The sequence below is a fragment of the Phyllopteryx taeniolatus genome, chromosome 15, assembly GCF_024500385.1.
Source record: "Phyllopteryx taeniolatus isolate TA_2022b chromosome 15, UOR_Ptae_1.2, whole genome shotgun sequence".
Classification (NCBI taxonomy): domain Eukaryota; kingdom Metazoa; phylum Chordata; class Actinopteri; order Syngnathiformes; family Syngnathidae; genus Phyllopteryx; species Phyllopteryx taeniolatus.
This window is the reverse complement of record NC_084516.1, coordinates 7,483,669-7,508,774: the sequence shown is the minus strand read 5'-3', so window position 1 is coordinate 7,508,774 and position 25,106 is coordinate 7,483,669. Positions and strand designations below refer to the sequence as shown.

The 25,106-nt window shown below is 40.9% G+C and overlaps 1 protein-coding gene across 1 annotated transcript; it reads right to left on the bottom strand.

The window, feature by feature from the left end:
* Positions 1 to 1,954: 1,954 nt before the first annotated feature.
* slc45a2 (solute carrier family 45 member 2) lies at positions 1,955 to 24,025 on the bottom strand. Its single transcript, XM_061747715.1, has 7 exons — positions 23,052 to 24,025; positions 17,630 to 17,806; positions 11,964 to 12,325; positions 11,036 to 11,179; positions 9,780 to 9,903; positions 8,570 to 8,775; positions 1,955 to 2,494 (listed from the first exon to the last, which is right to left on the bottom strand). The coding sequence occupies exons 1-7, from the start codon at positions 23,518 to 23,520 to the stop codon at positions 2,273 to 2,275; spliced, it is 1,704 nt and encodes a 567-aa protein (XP_061603699.1). The 5' UTR covers positions 23,521 to 24,025; the 3' UTR covers positions 1,955 to 2,272.
* Positions 24,026 to 25,106: the final 1,081 nt, after the last annotated feature.

Here is a 25,106-nt window from a genome sequence, read left to right as displayed (position 1 = left end):
TCCTAATCTTATGGGGAAGTTCTAAGAAAAAAAGTTTTAATATTGTGTCATTAACATCATTTTTAAAAATGGGAAAACATTTAAAATTATAATTTAAAAAAGCCCTAATTTTATTAGAATCACTACAGGGGAAACTGTGATTAAAAAAGTTTAAATTTTTACTCGTTTAAATTCATAATAATATGGGGTAAAAAGTTGTAAGACAAAATTCATAATATTGTAACGAAGTAATTTAAAAAGGGGAAAAGATGAAAAATTATGATTTTTAAATAGTCTATTTTTATGAGAATACATTCCTAATATTATAGTAAAAAACTGTAACATTACAAAAAAGTCCCCAAATTATGACAACAAACTAATTTAAAAAGGGGGGAAATTATGGCTCAAAAAGTCATAATTTAACAAAAATAAATTTTTAATATTATGGGGGGAAAGGTGACTCTCAAACCATCCATCCATTTTCTGAGCCGCTTCTCCTCACCCGGGTCGCGGGCGTGCTGGAGCCTATCCCAGCTGTCATCGGGCAGGAGGCGGGGTACACCCTGAACTGGTTGCCAGCCAATCGGAGGGCACATAGAAACTAACAACCATTCGCACTCACAGTCATGCCTACGGGCAATTTAGAGTCTCCCATTAATGCATGTTTTTTGGGATGTGGGAGGAAACCGGAGTGCCCGGAGAAAACCCACGCAGGCACGGGGAGAACATGCAAACTCAGAACTGTGAGGCTGACGCTCTAACCAGTCGGCCACCGTGCCGCGGGGGTGGTAATATTCCAAGAAAAAAAAGTATTATTATACCATCATAAAAAGAATGTTTTAAAATTATGATTAGAAGAATAATTCTGAGAACACACAGGCAAAAATGTAAACATTAGAGGAAAAAAGCCCCAATTTTTACAAGGATGAAGTCATAACATTATGTGATGTGATAATTTGACAAGAAAATTGTGTAACTAAGGTCTGATTTAACAAGCTTGTCCCTCGTCCTTGTATTAATAATCATTAAAAACATCACATCAACAATCCAAATGCCGTACACCCAGCCAGAGAAATAGTTGAAATTGACTTTTAAAAACAGCTGCGGGTTAGTAGCAACGCAGTCAACGTCAAGGTCCAGATAAAGGTCACGGAGGAATGGGAAGGGGTTTGGTGCTCTGTAATTTACAGGAAGCAGGACGGGGAAACTCACACTTGGTTGTAGGTGGCTGACTGGTAGATGGAGGGGTGAGTGGAAAAACACTGGCAGGAGCAACGGTGACCAATGGCGCCAAACTGTTACAGGGGAGAGGAGTAATTTTACGAGATTTAAAAAAAAAAAGTATATTATGGGAATATAATAAGACTAAATTATAAAAATGAAGGAGAATATTTGTATTATTACAACAAATGTGCAATAATTTTACAAGAGCCGTTTTTTGGGAAAACCTTCAGGGGAAAAACACCTGAAAAAAAAACAGTCCTATGTAAGTCCTATGTAAAGCCAAAAATAAGTAATCCTAATTTTATGAAAAATTAGGTCATAATAAATTGGGTAAAAAAATGTTTCTTTTTTTAAAAGAATAAAGTTGGAAAAGGGAAATAAGTTATAAAAGTTTGAGGAAAAAGTCCTAATTTTACAAGAATAAATAACATGTAGAACAAAGTTGTACAATTATGTGGGGAAAAAAATCCCAATTTTACAAGAATTAAGTTAGAAAAAAGGGAAAACAAATTAAAAAAAGACCTATTTTTTAAAAGAATAAAGTTATGAAAAGATAAACCTTATTTTACAAGATGTTATTTGAGAAATACAAATTGAGGAAATAAATTAAATTTTCATTTTGTTTAAGTTTGAATTAAAAAAAAGATATAATGAGAAAAATATCAACATTTTATGACAATAAAGTTATAGTACTAATTTTATGAAAATAATTTAATACTATTATTAGTGTGAGAAAAAGATGAAAAATTCTAGAATAAGTCACCATTTTATGAGAGTAGTGAAACTATTATGTATTTTTTTGGGGAGAAAAAAGTTGTAAATGTACTTTTTCCGAATTGTATTTTTTAGTTTTCACACCACAAACTAGTTGAACATGTATCTACAGCGCCTCTGCTGGTCACAGTCAAATGGTGCATACCATTGTGACTCGACTTATTTCCGATTTCTGACCGATTAATTGACGAGAGACCCATCAAAAGGACATCATAAATAATCCTTATTACCAATACAATAGCGTCTTTATTCAAATATTACAAATAGTGCGATGGGCTGGATGAGGGGCGGTCACTCATTCCACGCATCTGATGAAGAGTGCAATGAAGATGCAACCCAGCAGGGACACGGTGGAGGCAGAGAGGACCACTACCACCACGCTGTCCACCGCGTTTACCAGGGCGCCCAGGCCAGCGCCCACCAAGATCTGGGCCAGCTGCACCATGCAGGTGAGGGCCGCGCAGTCCACACCCGTGCCCCGCGCTGCCTCTCCGCCGCCACGGCGATTCCTTTCCTCCTGTAGGGTGTGGGTGGGGGGGTGTCAGAGAATCACTGATTGGCTGATGGATTTTTTTGGTAAAATTCTGCAGTGTCTTTGACCGCTTGATCGCTGATCGTGTAGTTTTATTGATAATCATTATACACAACACTGCTCAGAAAAACAAATGTCTTTTCATCTGTTCTTTATTATTGGCCAGTTGACTTGTCAATCATTATATAATAATTTACAGTACTGGTCAATATATATATATATATATATATATATATATATATATATATATATATATATATATATATATATATATAAGTAAATAAAATGAGCACGCTAATATTTTTCAACGAAACACGAACGAATGACAGCTTTGTTGTTGTTTTCTTCAGTGCACTGTGCAAAACAATCATTTCGGCTTGGGGAACAAAAGCTGTCGATGTTTAATCACAGGGGGCGCGTATTGTTTTCTGAGTTTTCTAAAACATCCCTCAGACACCAGCACTTTTTCACGCAGCTCACCTGATTGAACAAAATGGAGTATTGGGTCCTGCAAGACACGGATTCTACAAAATGGTGCAATTATATACGGGGACGCTTCTCCTTAATCCCACATCTGCATCTTTCTAAAGCCACCCTGTAATTACGACACTAAGTGGTGTAATAAATTTGATTCCTGTTAGAGGTTCTCAATTTGTTCCTTGAGGGAGTTTTTTTTTCTCTTTTCAAGCAGATTTTTGAATCCCCTCAAAAATGTCTCAAAAGCCTCAGTAGATATGTATGATCACGTTACTAGTGCAGTGTCGTGCATAGCAGGAATTACTGTACAGTACTCATTAATGAGAGTGGGGTCCGGCAATTTTAACCTACGCCGTGCACAGACATTCATAGAGTTAATGGACAAAAATAATGATGGTGAACTTTAAGTGATTACAGCAATACTTTGACCACTTGGTTGTAGCAGCTCTAAGGCTACTACGTCTTGACTAGCGTGGCTAGCATCTTTAGCTTTTAGCGAGCTACAACAGATGCAGTGGTGCGATTTGAGAAAGTACAAATACTTCGGTCAGATGAGTACAAACACTTTGCTACTGTACTTAAACCTAACGTTGTGTCAAATTTGACCCACCATCTACAAAATTGCTGCTTCTTCTAAAGCGAGTTAAGTTCAATGCCACCAAACAGTGCTCGTATCTCAAAGTTTTGCTCACAAATCAAAACAGAACATTGGCCCAACAGCGGTTCCTTTGTCGAAAACCTCAGGCACAGGTGTATTTACAAATGTCTTTCTTTTGACCAGCTGCTACAATGTGTGTGTGTTTACACCGAGGCTATTCTGTGTCTACAAAAACATTTATTTTGGACTTTACAGTTTGTGTTGAATCAAGGAAAATAGCGGTAATGGGGGGAATCTTGAAACTGTACATGCAATGAATGTGTGTATTTTTTATGGGACAGTGGCAACAGTTTTTGAGCGGGAAGGAGAACTGTCTGTGTTGCCACCACATTTGCACAGGTTCCTGCAGAAATATGAACCTGCTGGTCTTTGAAAGGTTATGTATGTGCGTATTTCAATGGGACAGTGAGGACGGTGTCCTGAGAACTGTCTATATACTCACCACATTTGCAGGTGCATTTGTTCCCTGTAGAAACATGCACCTGAAGGATATTGACGGTATAGCACATTTTTCAAGTAACTGACTTTACACTTTACTTTTTTCTATTGAGCCACAAAAATAAAAGGTTAATTTCCTTTTAGTGAAACTAATTTCAATAAAAGTAGGCTCATCAAGATCATTATAGTTTGAAATATATTGTTTAGGTGTTGTTTTCTTTTGTTCTGTTCGTGTATTTTTATTGAAATCATTCGCTGCCAGCCTTCCCAATTAACATGGATATTTGACTTCTTAAGCCGTTGTTATTTCGGCATTGCTGTCATTTATTAACTAACCCCACGAGACCATAAACAACAGCAAAGAGATAAGCATGAATGTTGCTATAGCAACAGTTTTATCAGAATGCAACATGGATGGATGGAAACTAGTGGCCTTTTAGTGCTTTTTTCTAATGTCTTAACTAAGAGGGAACGTGTGCTGAAAGGGGACGTGTGTGAAAAGCAAAAGAGGATGTTTTGAGCTCGTCAGCCGCTCCCATTCATGTGAATTGAACCTGCCGCGATGATCATCGCTGGCGACAATGAATGCAAGTGACGCTATTATATCACCTACAGCTACTTTATAGAACAATAGTGAAATGTTGTTTTTTTTTAAACAGAGCATACAGGTATTTATACTTATAGATTATTAGTATAGCTAAGTCATACCCGGAAATGCAGTTTTGCCGTTCAGTTGAGTTGAGTGGGTGGGTACCAACCACGAAGTGGGGAGGAACTTGAAGATTAATTAGGGATGTCCCGATCCAACTTTTTCACTTCCGATCCGATATTGCAGCCTTGAGTTTTGGCCGATACCAGTATCGGTCCGATCCGATATCAGCAATAATCATACATACTTTACTTACTTTGTAGTATATAATGTTAGAAAAGGCTTAACCAAGTGATAGTACTCAAACAGAGAACAATTATCAGCAACAGTAGGTATGAGGAAAAACGGACCCATTTTTAACCAATGGGTTACATAAAGTAACGTTAAACATGAGAATATAAAAAAATAGATTAGAAAATCCTTAAAAATAACTTCAATAAAACCAATAATAAAAACAAATATTTAAATTGCAACATAACCATTGATTAACAAACAAGCATATTCTACATTTGAATGGATTCAATAAAAAATAAATGATAAAACCATGAAAAATAACCTCAATAAATAATACATACAAATGACACTTTTCAAGTGCAAAATAACAATTCAAGTTCAATTCAGTATTTTTTTTTTTACTGTCAGTATATGGTGGGAACAGCATTTGCTTTCTCCACGTGCGGCAATACACTTGAACCTCTTGCAACTGGGGTTTAGTTTTATTGACGTGTCAAACAGGAATCGTGTAGTGAGGCTCGAGCTACTTAGCTGTCTGTAGTCCTTGTTTGGCGCGCTGTTCCTGATGTGCACGTCTTTACCTCTTACGGGCAGTGTGGTGCACGCAATGAGATACATACAGTACTTGCAGTAACACAGAAGTAGAAGAAGTCACGATCGAATATAGTTAATAACTCGTTTTTCACAGAGTTTGAAGAATATATGAGAGAATGTTTATATTGCCCGTTTGTATGTGGTTATACAGCGGTTGTGTACCGATATTCATTATTTGAGCCATGTAAGTGCCAGTTCAACGCAAGTTCAATGCTAATTTTCGGTAGCTCGTCAATGGTGTTTTTTATTCATTGTGTGTTAGCTGTGAGCTAGGGATTTTTGCGAACAGAAGAAAGAAACAAAGTCACAGATGTATTTGAACATTCAATAGGTATAATTCTTTTGTTATGTGTTTAGTTTTACAGTAAACTTTAACTGGAGTGTCAATAAATGACTTTAAGCAAGCAACATTTACTCTTACCCCTTCCTACTATGTTAGCACCTTAGCATCCTGATGTTCTGATCACGTGGGATTTACATGCTGTCCGAACGCTGCTGGATATAAGTGCTGGAGAGGAGCATAGAATGGACTGCTTGTATAAGAGTGGTAAAACCAGAGATTTTAGATCCAGCCCGAGGAGATTTTAGATCAAGTTCGATCCGATCCGATCCTTTTCGATACTTGTTTTTTTTGCTGAAATCGGACCGATTTCTGATCTCAAAGATCCGATCGGGACACCCCTAACAATGTATTTATTGCCAAAAATACGTCACACCGTCAGCGATTTCAAATCCTATCGTTTGAAAGTGGCTTTGGCATTCAAAGGCTATTGCATTCAATCAACAAACCGCGTTGATGTTAACCTTATATCATGTCACAGACTCATTTTGACCTATGTAATGCATAAAACAGTAGAAAAAAAGATTATATAAGATAAAAAGATGGATTCTGATGGAAGGGGACCATTAAAAGCGGATACTTCATTATTTGTGGGTATGCATAGTCTGAGGCGTTCTAAATTTGTTCATAGAGTTAGAACAGATTCAAATAAGAACATATTGATGAATCATTGATTTGTGCATCAAATTTGCGCAAGCAGGATTTAAACTCAAATTTGTCCATACGTACTGTTTGTGAATGAGGCCAACTATGAGGAAAATATTGTATTCATTTCTGAAGGGTCTGAGGTAACTTCTCCGGCAGATTGGATTTTAGTTATAGTGTAGCTGTATGCGCTTATGTGTTTACCTGTGGATAATAAATCAAATTTGGACTGGAAATGGACATGTTCTTTTAAAGAGCAGGGGTAGGACCTGAATAATATAATACCTATCTGGAGAGTGCTTCTGTCTTATCATCCTTTTTGGAAGTTGAGAAATATCATTTAATTTGCCCACGCATAGCTGCTTTTCAAGCTTCCCCTAGAGTGTGTTGAGAGACCTCTGGTAAATTATGTCAAAAAAACATTAAGATCACCATATTGAGGAATTCATTTATGGCAGCTTGGGCCAGCAAAAAGGAGTTAAGTATCCACTGTCTGGAGAACGGTATACGCCGAGGAAAAACTACTTTCAACAGATATGGGAGCATGGTCTGAGATCTTATGGTACTCACATGAGTGAACCTCTGCTAAAAAAAATTATTATCTACAAGATAGAAATCTATCCAAGAATATAAGCAATGGATGTGCAAAAGAAGAGAAAGCTTTGTCTGAAGGGAATTTAGATCCCCGTGGGTAAATAAGCTTAAATTGTTCTTATGTACATCCAGGACCTGAGCTGACTTGAATAACTTCTGAGGATTAGAGGAAGACAACATAACTGAGAAGAATGCGACAAGCCTGCACATCACTCATGGAGCATGCAAGTGGAAAACACAGAGCTTGTGCCACCTGTTTCCATGGATACAATGACACTAATTACAGATGTCAGAAAGATGACAGTCAGCAGTCAGTCAGCTAATCGTAGAAAACAGTTGCCAGAGCAGGCGCTGTCCTCCAAACAAATTGAAAAATGCGGGTGTAACAGGCAACTGGAAGCACCAAACTGCCCCCTAATTTCTGGCCATTACTCGCTCTCTGTAGAATGCAGGTGCGTCGTCTGAAGTCTCTTAGGTGATGGTTTCATCTCAGCATGAAATTTACAGGCGTGATGGGAAAAGACTCTGAACTTCATCTTGGTAAAGGGCTTTTCTGAGCTTGTTAAATGAAACACTACTTTCAGCAAAGCTACCCCCCCCCCTCTTGAAAATGATTTTTAAAAAAGTCACAAAAGGCCAGGGTTTCCAATCCCGGTCCAAGTTTTAGGGGAAAAAAAAGATATGGTTTCTCTCGCTCAGGGGGTCTGGAGAGTACCTTGGAGCTAAAGTTTTTCATTAGCAACTCAGATAGAAACTATAATTTATTCATTGTCTCCTGGAGCGTAAAGGTTAATCCGACTCTCGGATTAATGCTGATGTCTTCCCTGTGTAAGAGTTGTTGCTTCTCAGGTGTGGAAACAAACTGACTCATGGAAAGTGTCTGGAGGGGCTTTGATAGGTTAGTCGTTAATATCTGAGCTAGTGGTGGGTATTTTAGCTAGTTTGCTAGCTCCTGTGGCAGCACTTCCCTGAGTAACTGGGCAGCTTCATTGTTGTCTAGGACACGTTTCAGGATCCTTTATGGTATTTAGAGAGATAATTTATTTTAAAAAATATTTTTAAAAAAGTACAACAAATCTCTAATTTTAGGGGTGTTGGGATTTACTTTATATATATATCAATTATATGGTTTGATTGAACATTTTGGTATTTAAATACACAATCTTAAAACTGACAAAATGGGATTATATTTTGTTTAATGTCACGGCTTTAGGCGAATGAGTGTTTTCTTTTCATTTTCTCAAAGTGATGTTATATAATAGTCTTCCATTTCTTGGCAGCGACAGAGTGAGATCGCGGGGTGGGTCTGAAACATATCCTCTGCTGGTTCACTGAATAATGTAATTGCGTAAAAAAAAGTATACAGTATAGCGGGGGCACAAATGATGAATCAAGACAATGTACAAAATACAAAGTATAAACAAGACATACCTCCTCCTCGCGCTGGTACTCTGCAATGAGGTTGAAGGGGATGGTGTAGAGCGTGCTGGACATGATGCCAAAGATGCTACACAGGACGAGTGTGGCGATGACATTCGGGAAAAGGCCGATGAGGCCGGTGGCAAGGCCGAACATGAAGTAGCCTACGAAGTATAAACCCTTCAGGCCTACGTAGGGCAGCAGGAAGCGCTGCAGGTCTGTGCCAAAAAAAAAAAGGAAACATAATTCACTGACGTTACAAATCAATTCCGTCGAGAGAAAAGCAAACGCCCAGCGCCAAATTGAACACTGGAGAGGGTGTTGATCTCTGCCAAGGATTAAGCATGTGTCACCGGCAAAATTGATACGCCAATGGATACCAGATTGAATCTTAATAGCTAAAAGTAGCTAACTGAAGGAAATCCATGACAAAACACAACAAATTACACACTGATTGCATGAGGGTTGGCACTGTGTTCCCACGCCTAGTCACGTATTTACAGAATTTTGTAGGAACCGATCCTCTGTTATTCGCTGATGTGCTGCTTTTGTGCTCTTTCTGAAATGCTGGATGGTGCCAAACCCTATTAATATCTAATAGAGAAGTAGTGCTTTGGGACAATCTTCTGGTATCTTGGTGGCAAGTAACTATGTTGAAGTGCGGGCAGGAGCTTCTAATTATGAGACAGGGCGTTTGGCTCACTGTGTGCTTCTTTTTTTCAGGCTTTTTGTGTAGCTCACTGTTGTAATGGTTTCTCAGGTTGTGCTTCTTTTTCAGGCTTTTGTGGCGCACACTGCTGTCACGCTCTCAGTCTGCACTCCTAGTTGATCGTGACTCAACGACCAAAGCTAAATGAGGATCCTGCGGTGAGAGCAGTCGTACTCTCGGGAATGAAACGGTGGATCGTTAGCTTAATGCCGATCAAAATGAGAGTAATAAGTAGCGCTACTCAGCCTCACTCCAGAGAAACAACTCTTCCGTTCTCTGTTTTTAAATATTATTATTTTAGACTTGATTAGGCTGTTCATGGATGTGTGAGCTGGTCTCTGGGAACACTACATTTGCGTGGAAGCATCTCATCAAGCGTCTTGAGTCAGATGAGTGGGACAGTCAGGCTTAACACTTTATCCAGCAGTCTCCCCGCACAGCACACTCCCTTTTCAAGGCTGTGCCAATTACGTCAGCATAAGGTGTCTTGAATCATATGCAAAGTGCACTTACAGGAGAAAACAGCTGAGGACACTGCATTGATGCACAAGCCCCAGCAGCCAATTTCCACACCACGCTCATACGTGACATAGGCCGTGGAGTTGTGCTCGGCGTACGGGTTCCCTTTGTAGACGATCTGCAAAGAAGAAGTAAGTAGATTATTATTATTTTTTTAATCAAAACCTCCTTTGATAGTGACGTGTCGGGTGCCTTTCTGCTATGGTTTCGTCCCCTATTAAAGAGACTGATTTTTGAGTCAGCGGGTAGCTCCAGCCTTTATACATGGACCTGCGTAGTAAAGAGCCAAGGTGGGGGGGGGAAAGGCATCACACTGTGAAGTACCACATCCTTTCATTGGCGAGGGAGGATATAGCTAGACTTTACACCGATTTTTATCAGCTGATCGGTATCGGCCGATATTTAGCATTATAAGCTGATCGGCTTTAATGTCATAATTCGCCGATCCGATCAATGACGTCATTGATCGGCACCGCAAAAGACATTACCTCCGGGTCGCCAAGTGCACAGAAAATTTTAATCCAATGGCTAGTTTATTTTTAACCTTGTCGCGTGTCTTTTGACGTAGTACTGTAAATGTCTGACGGCCAATGAAGTTATTTAAAAAAATACAAATAAATAAATAAAAACCTGTCAGCGGTGTGGAAGAGACAACACGTCTGAGACAGACAACACGTAATGCCCGGATCAGACTACAAGACAAATTTGCTCTTTCATGATTGCACTATGTCAGACTACTGCAATAAAATCTTGTATTCCGATACCACCGCATCCCGTTTTTTTACGATCATTGGGCTTTATCTTGTCAACTCAAATGCGACCGGATACACTCGTTACCGTGGCAACGACAACAAGAGTGGAGCACGGCGACTTTGTATTATAAGGACAAAATGGGGAAAAACGTGTGTTGGTTGTCACCCGTGCTCAGGATAGGAGAGGACGTTAGTTTCAGCCTTGCTTGAGGTATGTTCACGTACTTTTAATACGATACGGCTCGCAAGTAGGCAACAAAACCTTATGTAGCCTAGCAAACTAGTGGTACCACGAACAGTTGGACGTAAACATGCCGCCGTTCTGTCAAATCATGCTCTAAAGTTTCGGTGTGGGTGAAGTCATTTAATTAAAAATAAGAAGAAGCCCTCGTCACATATAAACGAAACACCGAGCCTCCTCGTGACCTCACCCAGACCGTGGGGCAATTAAAGTTGGGGCAGCGAGCCACATGCTGCTTCACCAAAGACATTCCTCACCTGTCCCATGAAGTCGGTGAAGAAGAGCATGTTGCAGAGGAACGCCGTCCATCCCAGCAGGTGACTGATGCATAGGCAGCGGTAGTGGCCGGGCATGCTGATGATGGCTTTCAGCAGCGACTTCAGTGTCATCCTCTCACGGGCCTAGGCACACACATGCACACACGCACGCACACACCTGAGGTCAGGGGTTAGAATAAAGAGATTGCTGTTGTAGTACACCTGTTATTACTTTTTATTTACAAAGCATAATACCTACCATTTCAATGTAATTTTATAGTTATGTGAAAATTTTGGACATCCGTTTTTGAAGAAAAATATTTTCTTGGAGTCTGGTTTTGCGATGAAATGACATCAAAAACTTATTTGAAATGCTTTTAAAAAATTGTATTTTTTATTTTTGCCAACTACCCTCTTAATTGCTTAATTTATACCAACTAAGAATACCCTAGATACAAATTATTAGCTCTGGAATCAGCTATTTAAAAAAACAACAACAAACTAATTGAAAAAAAATGGAGATGTCTGCTTTTGTGTTTGAACTCTTCATATACCTTTTGGGACATATTTGTTTAGTAGTGTCCTGTGAGAATTTTCTAATGTAAAATATGTACCTGCCATAAGTCAATAAAGGTTAGGAAACACTGGTTTGGAATAAATGTCAAGAAAAACAGCCAAAGAAAAAGCAAAGCACACATCGTTGCTGTTCTACTTGAGTCTTCTAGGTCCCAGTAGCGTGCTTTTGAACTGTTGCTGACTGTCAAAGCAAATCAAGTAGAAGGAGGTATTTCCACCGTTTGACGTCTATAAATATCTGAAAAGTGCATCAGCGACTGTGGCTCTCCTTTCCCACATGCCAGAGCATTACTGTACGCTGTGTATAGTATACACTTAACAAAACACAGGACGTAGCCTGGGAACACCGCACCTCCTTATTGGGCGGTTTGGAACTGCAGGTGATGGCGTTGGCCTCCCCATGAGCAGAGAAGGACCTCGGCCTGCTGTCCGGGGCCGGCAGCAGTGGAGGGTCCTCGGCTTCTTTGCCAAGGGTTCCGTAGCCGTTCCGCTGGGATCCCAGCTGCCTCAGGGTGCTGATGGCCGAGGGTCCCCGGGCCGCCACCTTGTCCAGGGGCTGCTCGGGAATGCTGAAGAGGTGCACGGTGAGGAAGACGCTCCAGGTGAGCGCCGAGAAGAAATAGATGACCTGGTACTCGGAGCCCAGCAGCTGGCCCAGGATGGAGTGACCCCAGTCCATCGCGCCCACCAGGTAGCCGAACGCTCCACCCAGACCTGGAAGAGACCACAGGATGCTTCATAGTTCGACAGTTCGTAACCAAAACGGCAGCACCAACCGAGGCACATAACGAGTAAAATGCATGATTAATGCGATCGCTCGTCTTGCCCGTTATTCAGGACAACTGCCATTTTACATAATAGAAATAAACTCAAGGGCTACAAATAATCCGCAGAGTCAAAAAACATCCAAATCATGTTCGATGAAGGACAGGCAATGTGTGTCAAGGTTAACGCAATGGTGATGGTAAAGGTGACCGCTATCTCCCAACAATGCACAATAGAAATCAAGCGAATGAATACAAATAATTCAGTGTCAGAAAAAAAAACAGTCCACAACACATTTGAATGGAAGTCTCCTTTTGACAGTTTTTCATGATAAACCCCATCTTGCACAAATACTATAGAAATAAACAACTAGAAGTAACAAACAAGAAAACTTCAGCACTTCATGGTAACTGCCGCTGTTACACAATATAGTGAAAAACAAGATATGAGTATCAAAGTTGCAGTAATGAAGCATTATATAATGAAGTAATGCGTCCATTAGACTTTTACCCGCGCGTGTGTTGACTAATAATGCATCTGGAAAATGACAGTGCATTAATACTGTATGTATAAAAGGCTTTTTAAAAATGAATCCCCAGTGAGCACACTAGAGGACTCTTCATCTTTTTGCACAATTGTTCCAAAAAAATAAAATAAAATAAAATGGACTGGCATCACCAGATAACTAGCATCCCTTTATTGCTCAGTGACTGTTTTTCTCAATGTCTTTATGTCTCAAAAGTGTTCTCTGTCAATTGACTGTCTGTTGTCGTACTAGAGCGACTCCAATTACCGGAGACAAATTCCTTGTGTGTTTTTTGGACATACTTGGCAAATAAAGATGATTCTGATTCTGATTCTGATCCATTCCTCCTCCTGCCGCCTCCCATCTCAGCTGCCCCACCCCCCCGCATTCCAAGTGAGGAATAAAAGAGTCATGTGCCAGCGGGGCGTCCAAGGCTCGCTCAGACCAAACGCATGACTGCAGCACATGACCACTGGATTACCGCCGGCCTCGGTCAGACGCTCACCTCACCAAAAGCCTACCACCTAATATTACTAGCAGTGTTTCTCAAAACTACAGTCCTGGAGCCCTGGCTTTGGAGTTGGCAAAATAATTTGCAATAAACTATTTTATGTAATAAAGTACATACCTACAGGATATAAAAAGTCTACTCACCCCTGTTCAAATGCCAGGTTTTCGTGATATATGTAAAAAAAAAAAAAAAAAAAAAAAAAAAAAAAAACAGACCGCGATAAATCATTTCTAAACCTTTTCTACAATTAACATGACCCATAATATGTGGATCTCAATCAAATTAAAAAATATATATTTTTGGGAGGGGAAGTAAAAATAAACATGAAATAATGTGGTTGCACAAGTGTGCACACCCTCTTAAAACTGGGATGTGCCTGCGGATTACAATCACATTCAAACTCATTGTAAATGGCAGTCAACACACACCTGCCACCATTTAAAGTGTCTCAGATTAACCCCAAATAAAATTCAGCTGTGCTCATGGGCTTTTCCTGTCGTTGCCAAAAAGTTTAAACCTTGGTTTCATCAGACCATAAAACATTTTCCTACGCGTGTTTGAGAGATTTTGTTATGGTTAGTGAAACCACGGTTGAACCTTTTGGCAAGAATTCCAAAGGGTATGTTTGGCGTAAACACAACACTGCTCAATACTAAAAGAACACCACATCTGCAGTGAAGTATGGTGGTGGCAGCATCATGATTTAGGGCTGTTGTTCTTCAGCTGCAACTGGGGCCTTAGATAAGGTGGAGGGAAGTATGAACAGTTCCAAATCGCAGTCAGTGTGAGCATAAATCCTTCAAGCCTCTGCTGGTAACCAAAAATGAAAAGAGGTGCTTGTTGGCAGGTGTGTGCTGACACCCACTTATTTGAAGTTTCCATTTAACCTTTATTTAGACAGGAAAACGTCATTGAGATTAAACATCTTTTTACAAGAGTGTCCTGGTCAATATAACATTCATTTGAATTTGATTTGGGCGGCACGGTTTTTCCCGGGCACTCCGGTTTCCTCCCACATCCCAAAAACATGCATGGTAGGTTGATTGAGGACTAAATTGCCCTTAGGTGTGAATGTGTGCGTGAATGGTTGTTTGTTTATATGTGCCTTGCGATTGGCTGGCGACCAGTTCAGGGTGTACCCCGCCTCGCGCCCGAAGATTGCTGGGATAGGCTCCGGCACGCCCGCGACCCTATTAGGGATAAGCAGAACGGAAGATAAACGAATGAATGAATGTATTTGATTTGTTATTTCTGAACACACCCACATCTCCAGTTCTAAGAGGGTGTGCACACTTGTGCAACCACATTATTTCAGTAATTTATTTTTACTTTCCCCTCTTGAAAATATTGTTTTTATTCCAAATGAGTTGCACAGGTAATATGCCACATTAATGGTGGAAAAAGTTTACAAATGATTTTTCTTGGTCTAGTTTTAAAAAATTGTCACTAAAACGTGGCATTTGAAAAAGGGTGTGCAGACATTTTAGAGCCATTGCTGAAAGTACAACAAAAGGCAGAACAGGACAAAAGACTATTATTACAGGAATATAGTCCCACATTTTTTGAGAAAAAAAGGTATATTTTTTTTATAATACAGTCCTGGTTTTTAGAGAATGAAGGTGCCTTTTTCCATGGAAAGAAAGTATAATATTACAAGAATACAGTGGTATTTTTTTAAATTGGCTTTTTAAAATATGACTCTCTTCCATGGTCTCTCTTCCAACTTCAAGTTCGCTGTCATAATAGTACAAGTTGGACTATGATAACTTTTTAAAAATAATAAAATCAAATTGAAATAAATAGGGTACACGTTCTTTTTTTAAAATTTCTACAATGCAAAGTGGCGCTTGTCATGAATAGCCGGTGACAGGAGCAATTGCATTATCATTACACGTACATGTGCCCGTATGTGATATATGTCGGTATACAGTATGCTGGGGCTGTTATTTATTTTATTTTTTAACTCTATGGATTATTTCTAGTTGCTCTGCTATTTTTCTTTATTAGAAAAAATGTAACAAAAACATTTAGTTTTTTGGTGCAGGTAGGGATTAGTGGAATCCCATTCACTGTGTCACCGCGCACATCCGATTGCTTACGTTTTCAAGTCGGTTCTCCTCTGCGATCGAGCTCAAGTCGCAACAGAATGACGCTTCATTAGCCTTTTTGAAAGCGCTGTGGTCTATCTCGAAAAGTCAAGTAGTGTCTTTCCCAAGGAGTATGTGCTACAATGAACAGCCGTGAGGCAACTCTCTCCATTTCCTGAAAAGTGAAGTGTTATGCATTAAAGGAGTTGAAAACGAGCTTTATCAAGTGTAGCATGTTGACATTGGAAGCTGCTCATGCTTGATAAAGATCTTGACTTAAATGTGTGTATCTTTAGTCATTTACTGCTTGGAAAATGTGGGCTTCACACAGTAAATACAGAAGTATCAAGACTTGCAAGTTAAATCATTGCATGACCAAGATAGTAACTTAATTTATTCAAATCAATTTTCTGCATCAAAATGAATTGGAATGCCATTAATTCATTCCAACCCCTCCAAAACCACCACCATTTTTCTTTTACTTGTTTAAACAAAATAAAAGAGAATGTGAAGAAATAAACTTGTAGGTAGGTAGCAAGTAGCTAAGTTCAGGAGTCGTTAGTCGGATGGATGTAAATAATTTTACCAAGTAGTTATGCTAACGTAATTAGCATGCAGCCGAAAGCCTGACGAGAGAAGCACAGTTCCCATTCACTCTCGTCCTCAAAGGGTGAGCAGTTTTACCTCATTTTACTCTTACTTATTATGCTGTGACAGCAGTCTTTATTTTAGTATCACCATATCAAATCATGACTTGGCAGGGTTGAACTTTTTTTTTTTTTTACTCATGTATGGTATGGGATGGATGGACTTATGACTAAAATGCAGCTTGACACATGGCGCGTACACTCCATTAAGTTTTCATGATAGCATCAGTTGATCTCTTTAAAAATGTATTTTCTTTTTTATTTCTGTTGATCAGGATTTAGCGAGCTGAACCGGTGCCCAACTGAACCAAACTGAAGAGAACCGTTCGATGGTTCGGCTCCAGGCCAAGTCATGTTCATAACAGCCGCCAACTACAACAAGAGTATTCCTTTCATTTGCGTATTCGATGATACATTATAGTTTGTTCATCAGTTCTGGATGGATGGATGGACATCAGTTCTCCTTTGATAAAATCACCATGGCATCATCAGGAGATGAGACAGTCAGGAGACACACACACACACACACACATATGGCCAAGCACACATACGCTCTCATTTGTGTGCCTTGTTCTGCCCACCTGCATACTCCCAGATCCATTCCGCGGAAAAACGATTGCCTCCCTCCAAACGATTCAACTCCCACATGGAACAACACCACACGCATTTGTATATATACAGTCCTACTCACCATTATTGGCACTCATGAAGTTTAAGTACTAAATGTGGAATATCTCTTGAAGAAAATGAATCAAGTGAAACAACATCTTTCATTAGAGAACTTTTGTTTGATATAAAAGAGCAAATTATTGCAGTATTACTGATCACACCTGGGCCTGATTAACTCCAGCCATTTTATATAAATAAAAATAATTATTGTTTTTTATTTTTTTAAATTTTACTCTCGTAAGAATGCACGGTGGGCGACTGGTTGGAGCGTCTGCTTCACAGTTCTGATGACCGGGGTTCAATCCCCGGCCCCGCCTGTGTGGAGTTTGCATGTTCTCCCTGTGCCTGCGTGGGTTTTCTCCGGGCACTCCGGTTTCCTCCCACATCCCCGAAACATGCATGGTAGGTTAATTGGCAATGCTAAATTGCCCGTAGGTGTGACTGTAAGTGCGAATGGTTGTTTGTTTGTATGTGGCCTGCGATTGGCTGGCAACCAGTTCAGGGTGTACCCCACCTCCTGCCCGATGATTGCTGGGATAGGGTCCAGCACGCCTGCGCCCCTTTTGAGGAGAAGCGGCTCAGAAAATGGATGGATGGATGGATCTCGTAAGAATCTTTACAGAATTATTAAAAGGTTTTGTAAAGATGTAAAAAAAGTAAAATTAAATTGAATTTGTTTATTTTTTGTTGTGTTTTGATTTCTTATTTTCCAAGGTTGTTAAGCCCATGAAAAGGTTTAGGGAGAACCAGAAAGAAAAAAATCATTCAAATCAAATCAAATTAAAAAATGAACATTAAATGAGCATGCCTTACCAGTGAGCAGAGCATGGCAGTGGAGGCCTCGCTCCTTGTCCTGGTAGGCGCACACATCAAACAGGTAGGCCTTGATGGGCCCCTCGATGAAGTCGGCAGCAAAGTCGAAGAGCACCACGCCGAGCATCACCACCACGATGGACCACGTCCGCCGCGCCGACCTGTCGGCGATCAGAGCTGCAAAAAAAAAAATCATCACAATTTGGTTTGTTACGTGTCTTTCCTGGTGTAATTACTGTACGTACTGTATTTCTGTGTCGAATGCGTGCCTTTAAGGGGTGTGGCCTAGTGAGTGTCGTCAGGAGCTGGAGTGTAGTTGGCCAGTTAGTCTGTGTGTGAAAGTCTGCATGCGAGTTGTGGCCTACAGCAGCAAAATAATGACCTATGGTTTTAATCCACTTTTTTGAGAGGAAACATCCAATGGTCCTGTTGATGCATTCATTCAAAATCAAGAAACACAATCAAAATGTAATCAAATGTAATTTAGTAGTTTGAGAAAGTAATTGAAATAGTTACACTACTATTACATTTTCGACAGGGTAACTTGTACTTGTAACCAACTCCATTTCCAATGTCATCTTCTGATCACTGCTCGTGAGTCAAGGTACCACTGGATATATTGTTTGTGAGACTTTTGTTTGGTGGTGCAGTGTGACATTCTTCAAATGTAAAAATATTGTCATGAGCTGCCCAGCAGTTCTACTTTTGAACCCCGGATGACGCTTTGCGCCCTCTCGCTCTCTCTCTCTCTCCCCTCCCCTCTCTCTTTCCAGCATCTTCCTCGGCCGCTCACCTATCACCACTCAACCCTCGTTACCACCTGCATTTAAGCCTGCCTGATCCTGGAAATCCTTGCCAGAGTATTGCAGCTTCTCCAGTGGTACAACAGCTCGCCAGTCTCCACGTAAGCTACACAATTCCTCATCTTCTTTCTGACCTCCGTGTCTCTCCTTGCCCTCAGTTTCCCTCCGTGTTCCTCGCCAAGTGAATTCCTACCGCCAAGCCATTCCACCTGCCCTCTTCCCCCCTGCCAGGCATTCCCTGCCTCCACAACCCGCCAGCGGACCTCAAGGACAATCTACATTTCCCTTTTTCAATAAACTCTTCGTCACAACCTTTCAGCCTCCGCCTGCTCTTGGGTCCCGTCTCCATCCGTTCATGACAAATATGTGCCTTGGCCCAATAGAGGTTGGAAACACTTCTGTAAGGACGCGATGTGTTCACTGCCTTGACACTGAATTGTCAATGAAGGGATTCATTTGCATGCGGATGACAATATTAACTGGACTACCTACAATAAAAAATAAAAATAAAAATACTGTTAGCGCCTTTCGCACTGCCTGTAAATTCCAGCAGTTTCCTGACATTTTTCTTTGTGTGTGAATGGCACCGGCACAGAAATGTGTGTGTGTGTGTGTGTGTGTATGGAGGGGAGCGGGGGTTTACCTGGGTATTTTCCATCTTCAGAGGTACTGTCAGAGCCATAAAATAGGCAGGATGACGCATGTGTGTAAAGTGCATTTTATACTGCCTGTAAAATCACTGTACTGTGTGAATGGCGCCGGCACCAAACTTGGGGAGATGAAGGCAATTTTCCATCTTCAGAGGTAGTATCAGAGCTGTAAAAGTGGCGGGACAGTCGCTGTGCGAAAGCATGGTGTTGAATGCTTGTAAAAGCCAACATTGTCTTTTCATGCCGCTGACCTCTATTGGCGGACCAAGTGGTCGTGATCGTACACTTATTTTTCCTCCACGCTTTCACAGGACGACGGCAATAGAGATAGCATGTCAGCGACTCCTGTGATGTTTTACTACGAGCATGAGGTCTCGGGGCTTTTTAGCTAAGGTGCTTTGCGGACTAGCACGGGAGGTTAGCTGTTAGCTCTTGCTCGGATGATTAAAAATCAAAATAATACCAGAGAGCCTTCTATAGATTCCCTTCTATAGATTCCCTCAAAGAAGTCATTGTAATAATATAATGTGCATTTAGGAGAGACCTGCAACAGGTGGCGAAAACAACAGAATGCGTGATTGGATGTACACTATCCACCCTCAGGGCCACCTACACTGGCAGACAACTGCAGAAAGCCAACAGAATCATTAAGGACCCCTCCCACCCCAGACACTTACTTTTCTTGCCCCTTTCCACTGGAAAAGGCCACATGACATTACAGTCTAGAACCACAAGGCACAAAAACAGCTTCTACCATCAAACTGTGAAATGTATCTGGCCCCCACAGTAAGAACTGACTACAACCCCCCCTTGTAGAAAATAACAAACAACAACTGCGCAATATTATCTGGAAAAACTGCATCTGCAATACCTGTATTGAGAATTGTGTGCTTATATTTCTTTTTACCACAAGGCTACAAATTGTGAAATGCCTAACTGATTTTCATTGTTCCTGTGACAGTGACAAAAAAGTTATATTGTGTGGCTATTTGTATGTACGTACGTTTGGATAATTTCAATAAAAGTACAATAAAAAAATAATAATATAATAACAATGGTAATAATAAGAAAAACAATAATACAATTACCGTATATCAGATTAAATCCAATGATAATATTGGATAAATTAAACAAACAAACAAAACAAACAAATACAAATTATTAGATTAATGTTATTTTGTGTGGCGATCTAAGATTTTTTTTGTCAACATTGCAAGCTACAGAATTTCGTGGATTTTTAAATTTATTTCATAATGTAAAAAATAAATATGACAAAATTGTCAATGACAAAATGTCGGCATCCATGATGCAAAATCATCACGAATTAGCCCACTTAAAGGCAATTCAAAAGTGAATACAATGCAGAGGTGGGAATAAGTCATATGTGCAAGTCTTCAAGTTTCAAGTCGCAAGTTATTGTGGGGGGAAAAAACAGGGGCCGAGTCGAGTCCTTACTTGGGTTAAGCAAGTCAAGTTTCTTTTAAAAACAAATGGCCCACTACCTTGAAAATGCAGATTTTCAAATGTAAACTTGACAAGTCATGTCTTCCAAGTCAAAGTCAAATCGAGTCTTTTAAGGCCTCACAGGACCTCTGATATAACGTGATTAACTTGGACAGGTGACATTTTTTTGTATGTGTAAAATTAAGCAGCAGTGCCAATAGCCAGCAGGCATGGTCCCAGTATCAATAAACCATACATTGTACTTCATTCACAAGCTTCAAGTGTGACTGCCAGAAATGATCAAACGTGACTTTCACAAAGCTCACTTAGATTTTGTTTGTGATTCCCTGTGTCGTTTTTGTCAGATCATGACACAAGATGGCGGCACACAGAACTTTATCGTGTTCATTGTCACAGGGAAGATGGAGCGTACCCGGGCTTGGGGAAAGGCGATCGTTAGAACCCGGATGCTTGTCCATCACAGAAATGACTCACCAGCACAAACGACGTCATTTAGTCTTCAATGGATATTTGGAGTCTTCAATAAAAGTAGAGTTTCAAAAACACTGAAGACGATTATGGTTAAACTAACACATTAAAGACAAATAAACATTTTCAGTATTTTATAAAATTTAAAGACAGCTTATTCTTCCAGGAGAAATGAAATCTCTGTTACACTGACCACAATTAAGAGTAATAAGTAATAAGTATACCATTTCTGTCAATGTTTACAAAAAACTCACACTTTACAATGAGGACTAAATTCTCTTAGATGCTTTTGAAGAAGATGTGAGGTTCATTTAAAATTACATTTTTGTCAATGTTTCTAAAACCACAATTTTTCATTGAAGATTAAAATGCCTTTGGCTGTTTGTGAAGATTTTTGTGTTAAGATAAGATAAAGGTCCACTGACTTTCAGTGTTCTTCGATGTCAGATAAAAAGAAAAAAACATTTGCAAGGTTCTTTTGAAGAAACTAAATCGTCTATGATTATGAAACGACTATGTTAGAACTCCACTGTGACACAGCAAAGCTGTTCTGGCATAAAAGGGGTACAGATCTTCCATTTGACCTAACAGCCGAACAGGACAAAAAACAAACAAACAAAAAAAAAGACTATGTCAGATTCTTTGGCATATGAACATGAAATGTTAGGTTTAGACAAAATGTACTTTAGATTCAACAAAAAATGAGTGTAAGTGCAGATTAACATTACACTAACAAAAACTCACACATTCATTGAGGATGAAATTGCATTTGATGTTTTTCGAAAAGACAAGTTCATTAAAAACTAGATTTCTGTCAGTGTTTACAAAATTCAGACACTCACTGAGGACTAAATTGTCCATGAAGTTTATAATGACATTTGTGTTAGGTTCATTGAAGAGATACAATTGTCTTTGATGTTTTTCAAAAAGGTGTGTTACCTTCATTTTTGATAGTATTTACAAAATATCATACCTTCAGGCGGTACGGTAGCCGACTGGTTAGCAGCACAGTTCTGAGGACCCGGGTTCAAATCCGGCCTCCACTGTGTGGAGTTTGCATGTTCTCCCCGTGCCTCTGTGGGTTTTCTCCGGGTACTCCGGCTTCCTCCCACATCCCAAAAACATGCAAGGTAGGTTAACTGAGAACTCTAAATTGCCCGTAAGTTCGAATGTGAGTGTGAATGGTTGTTTGTTTAAATGTGCCCTACGAGTGGCTGGCGACCAGTTCAGGGTGTGCCCCGCCTCGCGCCCAGTGTCTGCTAGGATAGGCGCCAGCACCCCCACGAACCTAGTGAGAATGAGCGGTATGGAAAACGGATCATACCTTCGTTGAAGACTTTAAAAAAAGTTTTTTTTTTTATTTTATTTTTTTTAATAAGACAAATTAGGTTCATTGAAAGACGGCACGGTGACTAACTGGTTAGAGCGTCTGCCTCACAGTTCTGAGGACCGGGGTTCAATCCCCGGCCCCGCCTGTTTGAGTTTGCATGTTCTGCCCGTACCCGCGTGGGTTTTCTCCGGGCGCTCCGGTTTCCTCCCACATCCCAAAAACATGCATGGTAGAATAATTGACAACTCTAAATTGCCCGTAGGTGTGAATGTGAGTGCGAATGCTTGTTTCTTTGTATGTGCCCTGCGTTTGGCTGGCGACCAGTTCGGGGTGTACCCCGCCTCCTGCCCGATGATAGCTGGGATGCGCTCCAGCACGCCCGCGCCCCTTGTGAGTAGATGGATGGATGGATGGAAGGTTCATTGAAGACTAAACTGGCTGTTTGTGAAGATGTGAAGAACTTTGTGTTAAATTCATTGAGACTTTAAATTGCCTTGATGTTATTCAAAAAGTTGTATGTTAGCCTAATTGGAGACTACATTTCTGTCAGTTTATAAAAGACTACAGGAAGAAGTAGGACAGAGCCTTTGAGAGCAAAGGAAGATCAGGTTAATTAAAGCATCAGCCGACATCAGAACTGCAACAGTGCAAACAGGCAAACAACACACGCCTTGAGCAACTTTCATTTCCTCTCCTGATTTCCTAACCTGAAATGAGCAGATCTCCATTGAGGAACAGGGTGAGGCCCACCACCATGAGGAGCCCCAGTGCCAGGATGTAGGGCCTCCGCCTCCCCCACGGCGAGCGGCAGTGGTCGCTGGCCGAGCCGATGACGGGCTGCAGCATCAAGCCCAGGATGGGGCTAATCAGCCAAACCAGGCTGTACATGCTGCGGGGCAGGCCCACGCTGAGCAGCACGGGCGTGACGAACGCCGCCTCCACCGCGTAGCAGAATTCCCTTCCGAACATGACCAGACCGTGGAGGATCAGGCGGCCCAGTGAGCGCTTGGGGGGCTCCACCGCCCCGAAGACACTGCCCTCTGCGCTGTCCATGTAGTAGTCTTTGGAGCCGGTCAAATCCTTTGCGTCCTGGTACAAAGAACCCGCATGTTTGGAGGGCTCCAGGACCCGGCAAGGCTGGGGCCTGGTGGACTGGTCCTCGGATAAAAGGGTCATGTTTGGAGGGGAAATATCGGTGAACTAAAATGTCTAACGAGCCGCTCCTTGCGTAGATGCTAAATCCTCTCTACTACTGCATAGCCGAGTGCAAGACCCCCACAGCTTTAGCCCTCATGTGAGTCCTCGTCGGCTGGTCTGGGAAGAGCCGAGTTGGGCTCCGGTAAGGGAGGGAAAGGGAGAGGAGGAAAGAAGTTAGTCGTATTTATGAGATTACCAAACGTCTCTTCCCCTCAGTGGGTAAAGCTAAGACCTGGGGCTGCTCATGGGAACGTTTACGGCCTCACATGGATGCGAGTATGTGAGGCGGTATTCATAAAATTATATCAAACACTGATCTGATGCCAGGAAGTCACAATGTCACAATACTGTATGTCAAGAAATCTAGGAATTCTACATTTTTAAAACAGCCCTCCCCAAACTTTTGAAGCCACTTATCATCTTTCAAAGTCTCGACAGAGCTGATGGCCCCCTCTCTTCCCCAAAAAGCCATTTTGTGAGTAATAAAACAAACGTGACCGAACAGTCAAGACCATCGTTATACCTGTGGCTAAGTCCCCAACATCAGCCGCAAGCACAGCACACCTCAATCGAGGTAATGCAGAAAGCGGCAGGATGTCATGTTGAAATGTTGAAATTTAAAAGAGCTTTTCTCAAACTTATGAAGCCACATAACTAGTTGGGATTGGACTAGTCACTGTTACACAGTTGTACATTGAGCCGTTTCCGATGCTTCGGGGCTGAAGGAGACAATAAAAGACAGCTTACATAAATACTGCATGTATTAACGTTTATGCAGCGTGCGTCAGCAAATCCTCATGCGACTGATTTTTATTTGTAGTCCCTTCAGGTGATACGCACAGGAGTCAGACTCGCAGGCAGCATTCTCTTGCGTCAAGCTTCCCCCCAATCATTACTACGTACTTGCTAATTTGCTGCTTCACAGTTATTCACTCTTGATTGGTTTAGTATAGAAAGTATGATTAGGTGCAAAACTAATCACTGAAATGACAAATATAAAAATAGTAATAAACGGGCATGCAGGGATGCTCACCCTACATGCGATGATAAAATGAACATCTTTCAAATTTAGCGTCACCCATGTGTAGTATAGGGGGATCATTTAATAGCAATCGGACAAAACAAGTTGGTCTTTGCAGGACCCCTGGAAATGGCCAAATGACCCTAAAATGGACACTTAAAGCCGAAGTGGGGCTTGTTTCCGTGTTTTACGGCGAGACATTGAACAACAGCATTTTCCGCTCACACGCAATGAAGAATATTCAAACGTCGGACAAAATCTCTAGGATAAGTCCATAAATGGCATAAACTAACCTGAAATGGCTGCTTCAAAGCCAAATGGCAGACTTATTCTGTTTTCAGACATAGCTTCTTGAGGCTTTTTCCGTGGTCCTACTCACGATAGCGTGGCAAATAGCCATGACTCCAAAACGGGCAAAAAAAAAAAAAACTCCACATGAGAGAGCTAGCCAGGGGTTCTTCAAAATCAAGGTCTAAACTTGTGGAGCTGAGCGGTTAAATCAGATGAGATAACCTTTATGAGTTCCGCAATGGGGAAATCTGCA